General features: G+C 37.6%; 1 protein-coding gene across 6 annotated transcripts in view; it reads left to right on the top strand.

The window, feature by feature from the left end:
* Positions 1-13,720, top strand: part of USP24 (ubiquitin specific peptidase 24) — a 171,751-nt gene that overhangs the window by 59,894 nt on the left and 98,137 nt on the right. For all 6 annotated transcript variants that reach the window (XR_012130171.1, XM_073233987.1, XM_073233988.1 and 3 more), the window contains exons 4-7: positions 1,562-1,705; positions 2,388-2,510; positions 7,553-7,588; positions 7,945-8,010. Coding sequence is in view for 5 of the 6 variants with exons in the window: in XM_073233987.1 (XP_073090088.1) it covers positions 1,562-1,705; positions 2,388-2,510; positions 7,553-7,588; positions 7,945-8,010 (369 nt within the window). In the remaining variant the exon portion in view is untranslated. The remainder of the gene's footprint in view (positions 1-1,561; positions 1,706-2,387; positions 2,511-7,552; positions 7,589-7,944; positions 8,011-13,720) is intronic.

Genomic DNA, 13,720 nt, shown 5'->3' with positions numbered 1-13,720 from the left:
TTGTGCAGAAGGTGCACGTCTTCCCCCACAAGGTGCTGCCTTTCTTTCTCCATCTCTTCTAGAAGGTAGGTAGAACTCCATTTTCAAAGTAAAACTGAACAAATGAGATGACAGGAGGGCTTGGTGTTTAAACCACATACACTTTATTTTGCAGTCACATGAAACTTTAAAAATTTTAATCTCTGCTTCCCTTTATTATTTAATCTGTGCATATAGAAAAATAAGCAGGCCAAAAAAATAATTTATTGGTTATGTAAAATCAGTCATATGATTATTGCTCATTTGAGCAAATGGTGTAGCTAACTGACATTTAGAAAATCTGGAACTGAGGTTTTCCTTTGTAGCTACAGCAGTGTAGGCTCTTTGAGCTGCTCTTGTTAAGGGGTTCTCAGTGTGGCCAAGATGACATTTTTATTGCGCAGTATTTTTTCCTCTGAAGGGAAATTTTACAAAAACATGAAACCACCTTACCAATTTGCCATTATTTTATTAAGTGAAATCCTTTGATTTCTCATTTTCTATTCTGGCAGTTGTTTCTGCATTAGACTTCCTGAAAGATTGGAAGACTCAGGATTGAGGAAATTCAATGAGAATGATTTTAAACTTAACTATGCCTTTTCCCTCCTTCTTAACAATTCTAAGATACTGAGTGTAAGATGCACCACTGTTTTATATTTAAGAAAAATAGCTGAAAGGTAAAGTGTTACAATAACTTATCACTTAGAGCTATTTTTGATTTGCTTAAACTTTTAAAAAATTGAATATTAATTTTATACATACCAAAAAAGAAAATATAAACAAACTAAGTTGAAAAGTATTTCTGAAATGTTTTCGCATTCAGAGTCCTGCTGTAATCTAGTCAATAGGTGAGAACATACAGTCCTGTTTCTGAGATACGAAAGGCAGGAAAAGAATGTGTATGTTTGACTCCTGAAATAATAGCATCCATTTCTTAGATTCCAAGAATTTTGATTAATATTCAGCCAAGATTGATTTGTCATTCAGCTGTTAATAACAGTCAAGATATATTCATAATAATACCTTACTGTTTATAAAATTCAGTTTTGTTATTTCTTTTGATGCTCATAACATCTGTATGAAGGGGACAGAAGTTATGCCTCTTCAATATGATTCTCTGCCCCATTTACAACCATACCAGGTGAAAAATTCCATGTCCTCCCCCCCAGAACTGAGCCTCTGAGAATGCAGGTAAATTTGTCCAAGGCCATGCAGCTGGAGAACCATGGTGGCAGGAAGTCATCTTGGGTTCTTAATTATTCCACACTGACCTCCCCTAGTAATAAAGAGAAGTAGAGAAACAAATAAAAATTTTCTTTTAAACTGCTTTAATGCAAGGGAATTGAAGTTCAAAAACAAAACTCATTGTTCACTGTGAAATAAATGAATGAAAATAGATGGACTACAGCTATGGACTAGAGCAAGTCATCTGCCTAAAAATAAAAACTATGTTAATAATCTCTTGATTATTTGAGATTGAATTGATAAACAATAGACTTCTCTTTCCAGGTTAGACTCTAAGCTCCCCTTTATATTTTTGTAGCTCCTGACATCAAGTGCAGTTCACAAGTGGGGTACTGAAATTCATGAAGGAATCTACAACATGTTGATGCTGTTAATAGAACTGGTTGCAGAAAGAATAAAACAAGATCCAATTCCCACCGGTCTTCTGGGTGTGCTTACAATGGTATAATACCTAAAATGAAGTACTTTGTGTTTTGATTTTGTTTAAAATACCTACTGTCTTCTGGCTTGTAATTAATAATGAGTGATAATGAAATTATCCTTAAACATATTAACTTTGCTGTTAGGGTCCTTGCTTTTTATTTTAAAAACAGAGTGACTATTCTGTGTTTTGGTTTTAAAGAAACACCTTCCTAATTTTAATAGCTTTTTTAACTCTTAGAGTGATTAAATAACTTTCCCTTATGTTTTCCTGATAATTCACATCATAAATACTTCCACATAGGGTGTTCATGTAGTTTAGTTTCTGGCCTTTCCCCCAACTAGTAGCAGTAGCCCCATGAAGAAGGGTTACCCGTGGTTTCCCTCCTGAGTTCTGTCTTCACTGCCTTGCTGCCTAGCTCTTCTTGGGGTGGCCCTAGGACATCTGGGGTGTTGGCATTATCCTCCTTTAAAGCAGATCTCTTGTCCTGTTAACCTTCTTCTCTTTGCTGACAACAAACGTGGAGGACAGGAGGGCACCATTTCTCCTCAGCCTGAGCTAAGGAATATGCTTGGTTACAATACTTGAAAGACTCCATTAGCAAAGAGGCCCAAGGCTATATTTTTATCTTCTTTTCTAATGGTAATATGTGTTGCTATAGAAATAGATAATAATAATATTTTCCTGTTCTCTTTGAATCTAGGCTTTCAATCCTGATAATGAATACCATTTTAAAAACAGAATGAAAGTGTCTCAAAGGAATTGGGCAGAAGTGTTTGGAGAGGGAAATATGTTTGCTATTTCACCTGTATCTACTTTCCAAAAGGTAAGCATAGTTTTGTTTCATCTTTTTATAGGGAAATTTATTGAAAAAGATTTTCTGTGCTGTAAAGATGACAATTTACATGAAAGGATTAAAACAGTATATGAAAAATGACAAACAGTCCATGTGGCTCATAAAATTGCTTAACATTTTTTTGGGAGTGGGGAGTACTGCATATTTTTCCATTGCTTTTAACTAAAATCGTGAAATGACGTTTAGTGGAATGAGAAATGACCACATGACATCAGTGCCCTATTTACTGAATTATCACAACCCCAGTTAAATGGGTGTTCTAGTTTCTTACAGATGTTTTGAGAGGCTAAAATATTTTAAACCATTTGAAATGACTAATTATGCCTAGAAAAATAATCTAGTAAGTTAGTCTCATATAGTTTTCTTTCTCTATAAGCATTACAACTTTTGTTCCTTTTTCAAGCATAGAACCAATTTTTATTTTATATTTAAAGGCCTGCAGTGTGCCATTAACATTATACCCACATGGAGTACATCATTTAAACAATCTGTTGATGAAACACTGTTTGGTTTTTGAGAAACAGTTGAAAGAAATCAATTCAATGGATAGCAAATTTGTCCATTGCTTTAGTAGAAGCAAAGATTTAGTTTCAGGCATTTATTGAGCAGTTATTCTGTGTCTAGCATTATTCTAAGTGTGAGAGATATAAGTAGTCTTTGTTCTTAATATGAAGAGAAATAAGATGTGGTTCCTAATGTGGAACATAGTACAGGAAATATGAAAACAAAAAATTACAATGTAACAAACAGTATGTACAATGCTAATAATACGTGCTGTGTGTGGAATACAGGGGAGAGGGTAGTTAATGCAGTCCGAAAGCATCAGGCAGTACTCCAGGGAGGAGGTAAGAGCTGAGTGGAAAGGGTAGAGAGTATGTACTGTGGAATTTCATTCCCACAACTCCGGGTTAGGTACTATTTTTACCCCCACTTCCTGGATGAGAAACTGAAGCACACAAAGTTAAGTACTTGCTCAAGTCCACATACCTGATTGTAGGAAAAACCCTTCCAGTCTAGCTCCATAGTCTGTATTCTTTAACTATATAGTCATGCCTCCCAAAGTATTAAAATATTGTATTTAGTTTTTTTGTGAAGAGTAAATAACAACATAAATAAAAACATTGAACACAGTGGTTCACTATAGTAAGTACTCAGCAAATGTTCCTTCTCTTCCCCTGAGTGTATGGATGCAACATCTGAAACCCAGAAAGATTCCATCTGTTTATTTCCTCTCATTACTACAAAGGAATTCTCTCTCCTACCAAGGCCATAGGCCTCTCCTCATGCTTTCTCGAGCCTTCTCCTGAGGTTTTCTATTCTTTGTTTGGTCCCCTCAATCTTGTCCTCTCTGGTGGACCATTCCCATTGTACACAACGTGTTCTAGTGTTTCCCATCTTTAAAAATTCTGCCTTTGCTACCACATCCCTCTCTAGCTTCAGTATGATTCTCTGCCCCCTTTACAACCATACCAGGTGAAAAATTCCATGTCCTCCCCTCCCACTTACTCTTTTAGTGGTTACCTGAAATTTCTAACTAAACAAAAGCCAAATTCCCTCAATATCTTTATCTTCCTCTGAGCAGTACACAATGACCTTAGAATGTTATGTGTACTCACTCCCAACCTGACTTACTTATTACCCCTTTGTCTTTATTATACATTGTCACAGTCTTCTCCTTTCTTGTTTAACCCCTCAGATAGATATCATCATTGTTGTTTTATACAGTGTTTTGACTTAGCCATATTTGTACACTATCTTTGTGTACTACTTCTTCTGTATCTCAGATCTTCCATTGGGATAATTTTTCTTCCTGAAGTGCATCCTATAAAGTTTCCTCTAGTACAAGTCTATTGATGGGTTAAGTGTATTTTTGATGGTCTGAACTTGACTTTATTTCCCATTCATTAAGGAATATTTTCACTGGACTTCAAGTTCTAGATTGACATATATTTTCTGTCAGAATATCAGACACTCCAGTGTTCTGAGTTTGATTATTGCTGTTGAGAGAGTGGTTGCTAGTTCAACTGTTGTTCCTCTGTAAGAAATCTGTCTGCTGTCCATGGCTGTGTTTTGAAATTTTTTTTCTTTTGGATGTTTGGCAGTTTGACTCTAATGATATTAACCAAAGTATTCTTTTTATATATTTTGCTTCAGATTCACTGGGCTTTTGAATCTAAGGTATGATAATCTATCATACCAGTTCTGGGAGAGTCTCCACCATGACCTTTATAAACATCACCTCTTCCCCATTACCCTCCCTTTTTTAGAACATAGATAGGTCCATGTTAAACTTTCTCATTCTGTCCTCTATGTTCCTTAACCTCTTTCATATTTTCCATCTTTTTGTCTCCTTATACTGCATTTGTGATAATTTTTTTCAGATTTATAGTCCAGTTCACTAATTTTGTTTGTTTGTATCAAATACACTGTTTCACCTGTTCATTACATTTTTAATTTCAGTTACTTATTAAAAAATTTCTGTAAGTTCTGTTTGGTTCTTTTTTGACTCTACATAGTCATTTTTTGATTATCATATCTTAGCTCATATTTTCATTCTCCTTGTTTATATATGACATCTGATATCTACAGGTCAGATTCTGCTGGCTTGTACTCACTAGTTTTGTATATATGTGTGTGTATATAGAAAATTATTTGTACTTGTTTATTTTCCTGTGAGCTCATGTTTCTTGGAATTTAAACTAGGAGGAGTTTTTGAGGAGAGTTGAAGCTCTTTGTTCCAAAAGGATTTACTTCTTCCAGTTGCCTGGGTGTACTATGATCTGGGACCACTTTAGAATATATTCTCTGCTTAAAGTTTTTTCATACCGTAAAGTCAGTGTGAATTTGAACAGCAAAGCCATGTGAAGGCAATTGTGTGGTCACAAATTCTTGGGAGAATTTTTTTCTTCTCTCCATCCAGTACCAGTCAAGGTAGGTAGACTTCCGTGTTTTCCTTTTCTGCAGGTAAGTTTATTTCAGTCCACCTCATACTGCAGGCTTTGTGTGATAATCGTATAGTCATCCAGCCCCCACATGGGCTTCATGTCCTGTTTCTCAGGCTCCATAAGGCTATAAAAATGGAGGCTAAAGATCACTAGGGTTCCCCTGCCTGCAGAGTAAAAGCTGGCTTCAGAGTCTACTTACCTCACAGGATTTCTGCTTTCTTTGTTTTAAACTTCTGACAACTTTGTGCCCATTCAGCTATATGTTTTAAAAGATTTTTTAAGGTGTTTATCCAGTGGTGTTATTTTTCTGTTGAAGAGATGTTTGGGGTAATGACGGCAGTCCCATGAACTCTCCAGGGCATCCCACTCTGCCTTCTCTTGTGCCACTGCACTGAGGTCGCTTTCATTAAGGAATCAACACCCTCCATATTTCCCAGTCCAAAGGAAATGTCTTCCTACCCCGTCAACAGCAACAGTCACAGTTTCTCCTTCCCTGAAACCATGTCTTCCTATGGTCACTTGCTTTGCAGCCTACCCACAGGCCACATTTCCTATCTTGACTCCTTCACTTCTGTACAGCTTTGACCCAGAACCTTCTTCTCATTGTTCACTGTACTTTCTCTAAGAATATTCTTTGGTTCCATGGATTTAGATGCCATCTTTATGCTGATGACCCTCTAGTTTATGTCTCTGTGACCCAATCCCCTTTTCTGAGCACACCAGACTTGAAGAGCCAGCTATCTCTTTTTGGTTGCCACACAGACATCTTGAACTTAGTGTGACTAAGATGGAACTTCATTTTTGTCCCAGCCTTCTTCTCCCTTTAAGTAAATAGCATCACCATCTACCTAGATGTTCAAGCCAAAAACACAAGAGTCAGCCACGATTCATCCCTTTTTCTTATTCTCCATATCCAAACCATAAACAAGTCCTTTGAATTAATCTCAGATATATCTTCAGTTGACTTCTCTCTGTTCTGCTGCCATCCTACCCCAAACACCATCAAGTGATTGCACTAGTATTCTATCTAACCTGATACCTCTACTTTTCACTCTCACTCATCTATTCTCTTCTCCACAGAACTGCAAGACTGGTTATCTTAAAACAAAATGTATCTCTTTCGTACTTAAAACTCTTCTCTTGCTTTCCTTTTGATCACAGTCTGTGTGTTTCTGCATGATCTGGCCTTTCCCTATCTCTGTGCCACTCCCCTCAAGGCTTAGCATGTCCCAGCTCGGAGAGTTTCCACTCAGTTCTTCAAACAAGGTAGGCTCCTTCCTACCTTCCCCAAATAGGACCTTTGCCATTTCAGCCTCTGCCTGGACTATTTTTTGAATGATTGAATATGCCTCCTCTTTTAGGTTCCAGCTTAAAGACCATCTCTTCAGAGTTTTTCCATGACTGCCACTTTGAGCAGAGGAGGCTGCTTCTATTTCTCATTTGAGGACCTTTTGTTTTTCCTGTTGTGGAAGTTATTGCAGTTTGAATTATCTTAGGGATGTGTAGGTTTACCTGTTTTTGTTTACCCTGCTTGAACATGAGCTCCATAAAAGCAGGTACCACATCTCTTCTTAGTCACCTTTCTATATCCAGCCCCTACAACATTATTCAGCCCCTAGAGCAGTAAATGCTAAGGAATGGAAAGGAAGAAAAGAAAGTTTACTCAGGGTCACAAATTAATGGTACAACTGAGACTAAAACTTTAATCTCTTTATTCCTAATTGCTACTCTTAAATTAGTGATTCTTAATTTCACAAATGTAATTTTCTTAAAATTTAACTCAAATTATCCTATATCTTAGAGAGCTTAAACAGTTGGTATCAGCTACCCAAAAATGCATAAACGCTCCATATTATAGCACATCCATCAAAATACACACTTACTAGACTCCTAAAATTGTATGCAGTAATATCAGAGACTCACATTAAAAAACATTCGGAAAATTCTTTTGTAATATTTTTCAAATTTTAATACTTTTTTTCCTCCAGCTTTTCACTTAGGATAAAAGAAATATAAAGGTTAATGAAGTTTTATTGCCATCTCAACTTCTGTTTTCTTTTCTCATAGGAGCCTCATGGATGGGTTGTGGATTTGGTGAATAAGGTATACAACTTTTATTAATATAGTCATGTTTTCCAGTTTGTGATGAGATCTCCTATAATTTGGTATTATAATTAAGCTACAGAGAAAAATTAGAATATTTTTTCCCAAAGAGATTCTGTAGTTCCTCCTCTTTTGTAGTTCCTCCTATATATGTGCTGTTACTACAGACAAACATTAGATGTTAGGACGTAGCACATCTCCTGCAGTATATTAAAGGGGCATTAGAATGATTTTTGTGATGACTGTCTCAGGACCAGTATTATAGAGCACACTGACAGTGTAGAATGTTAACCATAGTTCTGTAAATTACTAATATTTAACATTTTTAAATTAGTTTGTGCCTTTTTTCTTCTCAGTTTGGAGAATTAGGTGGATTTGCAGCAATCCAAGCCAAGCTTCATTCAGAAGATATAGAACTTGGGGTAAGTTAAACCACTATATATGCCTACTGTGGAAGTTCACTTTATTTTGCTGGTATGAAACTCAAGGAAGGTGGGATTAAAGATGGCGGCATGAGACATAAGACAGAGACTTCCTCCTAAAACTGCATATAATACAAAAATATAATTAATACAACTAATCCTGAAAGAACAACAGGAGAGAGGACTGCGCCAGACTGCATACACCTGGAGAAAAGAGCAGACCTCACGGAACAGGGTAACGTATCAAAGCTGTAGCCTGGAGGGACCCAAGCCCTTACCCCACCCCAGCTCACTGGCGGGAGGAAGAGAAAGAGTGGGTAGGGAGTGGAAGGCCTGGGACTGCTGAATACCTAACTCCGGAGATCTGCTCTGAGAGCACAAACCTACATTTCATGGTGCTTGCATGATACTCTCATGATTAGGGGATTGGAAAGCTAAGACAGGCGGAATTCCTGGAGAGACTGAGATTCTAGCCACTTGTGGAAATCAGGGATCCATATCTGGCTGCTCTGAGACAAAAGAAAGGTGGGCAGTCTGAGAGACTTCCTAACAAGGAAGCCTTAGTAAGAGGGCTAAAGGGGCAAGGATTGCACAGAGCTTACTGCTCAGGAAAGGACAGGTAGACAAAATTGTCTGGGTGTACTCTGCCCAGCAGGTTGGGAGCTTTCATGATTTCCAGGTGCTCCAGCTCCCTGGCTGGCTACACAGCTCCAAGGACCCCCTCCGTGATAGGCAGCCTACTGAGCCTTTCTCCAAGCCAGCCCCACCTGGCTCACAAACCAGCAAACCCTACCCTGGCATTAGGCCAGCCAGTGGGAAGATCTGTCTACAGCAAGTACAAATGCAAAGCATAGAGGCTTATACCTGTGTGCTCAGCCCACTGGTTCAGGCAGTGGAGACAGGCATAGTGGCCAGGAAGCAGAAAACAATTCTTTACTCCCCCAAGGCACTGATACCACTCCCCTGTGACCCCTAACATTGCTTCAGGGGCTGAGAAGCTCCAAAGAGCAGAGCTTCTGCGTACTAGAGGGCACCATATACAAATATGAAATGCCATAGGAACCTGGTGCAGACTAAAATTAATATAACTCCTGAGAAAGATGACATGGACCTCATGACTCTTCCTGAAAGGGAGTTCAAAATAAAAATCATTAACATGCTCATGGAGGTACGGAAAGATATTGAAGAACTCAGGAATGAATTCCAGTCGGAGATCCAATCGTTGAAGAGCACAATGGAGGGTATTAAAAGCAGATTGGATATGGTGGAGGAGATGATAAATGAAATAGAAACTAGAGAAGAGGAATACAAAGAAGCTGAGGCACAGAGAGAAAAAAAGGATCTCTAAGAATGAAAGAATATTGAGAGAACTGTGTGACCAATCCAGACGGAACAATATTCGCATTATAGGGGTACCAGAAGAAGAAGAGAGAGAAAGGGATAGAAAGTGTCTTTGAGGAGGTAATTGCTTAAAACTTCCCCAGTCTGAGGAAGGAGATAGTCTCTCAGGCCATGGAGGTGCACAGATCTCCCAACACATGGGACCCAAGGAAAACAACACCAAGACATTTAGTAGTTAAAATGGCAAAGATCAAGGATAAGGACAGACTATTAAAAGCAGCCAGAGAGAGAAATAAGATCACATACAAAGGAAAGCCCATCAGGCTAACATCCGACTTCTCAGCAGAAACCTTACAGGCTGTAAGGGAGTGGCATGATGTATTTAATGCCATGAAGCAGAAGGGCCTGGAACCAAGATTACTTTATCCAGCAAGATTATCATTTAAATTTGAAGAAGGGATTAAACAATTTCCAGATAAGCAAAAGCTGAGAGAATTTACCTCCCACAAACCATTTGTGCAGTCTGTTTTGGAGGGACAGCTATAGATGGAAGTGTTCCTAACATTTAATAGCTGTGACCAGAGGTAATAAAACCACAGTAAAGAAAGTAGAACAGCTAATTACTAAGCAAATGCAAAATTAAATTAACTATCTCCCCAAAGTCAATCAAAGGATAGAAAAAGAGTACAGAATATGATACTTAATATATAAAGAATGGAGGAGGAAGAAAAAGGAGGAGAAAAAGAAAAGAACCCTTAGATTGTATTTGTAATAGCATATTCAGTGAGTTAAGTTAAGACTCTTAGATAGTAAGGAAGTTAACCTTGAACTTTTGGTAACCACAAATCTAAAGTCTGCAATGGCAATTAAGTACATACCTATCGATAATGACCCCAAGTGTAAACAGACCGAATGTGCCAATCAAAAGACATAGAGTTACTGAATGGATAAAAAAACAAGACCCATCTACATGCTGCCTACAAGAGACTCACTTTAAAACCAAAGACATACACAGACTAAAAGTGAATGGATGGAAAAAGATATTTCATGCAACTCATAGAGAGAAAAGAGCAGGAGTTACAGTACTTGGATCAGACAAAATAGACTTCAAAACAAAGAAAATCACAAGAGATAAAGGACATTATATAGTGCTAAAGGGTCAATCCAACAAGAAGATATAACCATTTTAAATATATATGCTCCCAACACAAGAGCACCTACATATGTGAAACAAATACTAACTGAATTGAAAGGGGAAATAGAATGAATGCATTCATTCTAGGAGACTTCAACACCTGACTCACTCTGAAGGACAGATCAACCAGACAGAAAATAAGTAAGGACACAGAGGCACTGAACAACACATTAGAACAGATGGACCTAACAGACATCTACAGAACTCTACACCCAAAAGCAGCAGAACACACATTCTTCTCAAGTGCACATGGAACATTTTCAAGAATAGATCATATGCTAGGCCACAAAAAGAGCCTCAGTAAATTCCAAGATTGAAATTCTACCAGCCAACTTTTCAGACCACAAAGGTATAAAACTAGAAAGACATTGTACAAAGAAAGCAAAAAGGCTCACAAACACATGGAGGCTTAACAACATGCTCCTAAATATTCAATGGATCAATGAACAAATTAAAATAGAGATCAAGCAATATATGGAAACAAATGACAACAACAACAAAAAGACCCAACTTCTGTGGGATGCAGCAAAAGCAGTCTTAAGAGGAAAGTATATAGCAATCCAGGCATACTTAAAGAAGGAAGAACAATCCCAAATGAATAGTCTAACATCGCAATTATCGAAATTGGAAAAAGAAGAACAAATGAAGCCTAATGTCAGCAGAAGGAGGGACATAATAAAGATCAGAGAAGAAATAAATAAAATTGAGAAGAATAAAACAATAGAAAAAATCAATGAAACCAAGAGCTGGTTCTTTGAGAAAATAAACAAAATAGATAAGCCTCTAGCCAAACTTATTAAGAGAAAAAGAGAATCAGCACACATCAACAGAATCATAAACGAGAAGGGAAAAATCACGACAGACCCCACAGAAATACAAAGAATTATTAGCGGATATATGAAAATCTATATGCTAAGAAGCTGGAAAACCTAGAAGAAATGGACAACTTCCTAGAAAAATACAACCTTCCAAGACTGACCAAGGAAGAAACACAAAAATTAAACAAACCAATTACGACCAAAGAAATTGAAGCAGTAATCAAAGCTCCCCAAGAACAAAACTCCAGAGCCAGATGGATTTACCTCAGAATTTTATCAGACATACAGAGAAGACATAATACGCATCCTCCTTAAAGTTTTCCAAAAAATAGAATAGGAGGGAATAGTCTCAAACTCATTCTATGAAGCCAATATCACCCTAGTACCAAAACCTGACAAAGACCCAACCAAGAAAGAAAACTAGACCAATATCCCTGATGAACGTAGATGCAAAAATACTCAACAAAATATTAGCAAACCAAATTCAGAAATACGTCAAGAGGATCATACACCATGACCAAGTGGGATTCATCCCAGGAATGCAAGGATGGTACAACATTTGAAAATCCATCAACATCATCCACCACATCAACAAAAAGAAGGACAAAAACCACATGATCATCTCCATAGATGCTGAAAAAGCATTCGACGAAATTCAACATCCATTCATGATAAAAACTCTCAACAAAATGGGCATAGAGAGCAAGTACCTCAACATAATAAAGGCCGTATATGATAAACCCACAGCTAACATCATACTGAACAGCAAGAGGCTGAATGCTTTTCCTCTGAGATTGGGAACAAGACAGGGATGCTTACTCTCCCCACTGTTATTTAACATAGTACTGGAGGTCCTAGCCACAGCAGTTAGACAAAACAAAGAAATACAAGGAATCCAGATTGGTAAAGAAGAAGTTAAACTGTCACTATTTGCAGAGGACATAATATTGTACATAAAAAAACGTAAAGACTCCATTCCAAAACTACTAGCACTGATATCGGAATACAGCAAAGTTGCAGAATACAAAATTAACACACAGAAATCTGTGGCTTTCCTATACAGTAACAATGAACCAATAGAAAGAGAAATCAGGAAAACAATTCCATTCACAATTGCATCAAAAAGAATAAAATACCTAGGAATAAACCTAACCAAGGAAGTGAAAGACCTATATCCTGAAAACTATAAGATACTCTTAAGAGAAATTAAAGAGGACACTAACAAGTGGAAACTCATCCCATGCTCTAGGCTAGGAAGAATTAATATTGTCAAAATGGCCATCCTGCCCAAACCAATATACAGATTTGATGCAATCCTTATCAAATTACCAACAACATTCTTCAACAAACTGGAACAAATAGTTCAAAAATTCATATGGAAACACCAAAGACCCCGAATGGCCAAAGCATTCCTGTGAAGGATGAATAATGTGGGGGTAGATCTCGCTCCCCAACTTCAAGCTCTACTACAGAGCCACCGTAATCAAGACAATTTGGTACTGGCACAAGAACAGAGCCACATACCAGTGGAACAGAATAGAGACTCCAGACATTAACCCAAACATATATGGTCAATTAATGTATGATAAAGGAGCCATGGACATACAATGGGGAAATGACAGCCTCTTCAACAGTTGGTGTTGGCAAAACTGGACAGCTACATGTAAGAGAATGAAACTGGATCATTGTCTAACCCCATACACAAAAGTAAATTCGAAATGGATCAAAGACCTGAATGTAAGTCATGAAACCATAAAACTCTTAGAAAAAAACATAGGCAAAAATCTCTTGGACATAAACATGAGTGACTTCTTCATGAACATATCTCCATGGGCAAGGGAAACAAAAGCGAAAATGAACAGGTGGGTCTACATCAAGCTGAAAAGCTTCTGTACAGCAAAGGACACCATCAATAGAACTAAAAGGTACCCTACAGTATGGGAGAATATATTTGTAAATGACAGATCCGATAAAGGCTTGACATCCAAAATATATGAAGAGCTCACGTACCTCAACAAACAGAAAGCAGATAATCCAATTAAAAAATGGTCAGAAGGGCTGAATAGACAGTTGTCCAAAGAAGAAATTCAGATGGCCAACAGACACATGAAAAGGTGCTCCACATCACTAGTCATCAGAGAAATGCAAATTAAAACCACAATGAGATACCACCTCACACCGTTAAGGATGGCTACCATCCAAAAGATAAACAAAAACAAATGTTCGTGAGGTTGTGGAGAAAGGGGAACCCTCCTACACTGCTGGTGGGAATGTAAATTAGTTCAACCACTATGGAAAGCAGTATGGAGGTTCCTCAAAAAGCTCAAAATAGAAATACCATTTGACCCAGGAATTC

This window comes from Manis javanica, chromosome 4, assembly GCF_040802235.1.
Source record: "Manis javanica isolate MJ-LG chromosome 4, MJ_LKY, whole genome shotgun sequence".
Classification (NCBI taxonomy): Eukaryota; Metazoa; Chordata; class Mammalia; order Pholidota; family Manidae; genus Manis; species Manis javanica.
This window is presented reverse-complemented; position numbering and strand designations above follow the sequence as displayed.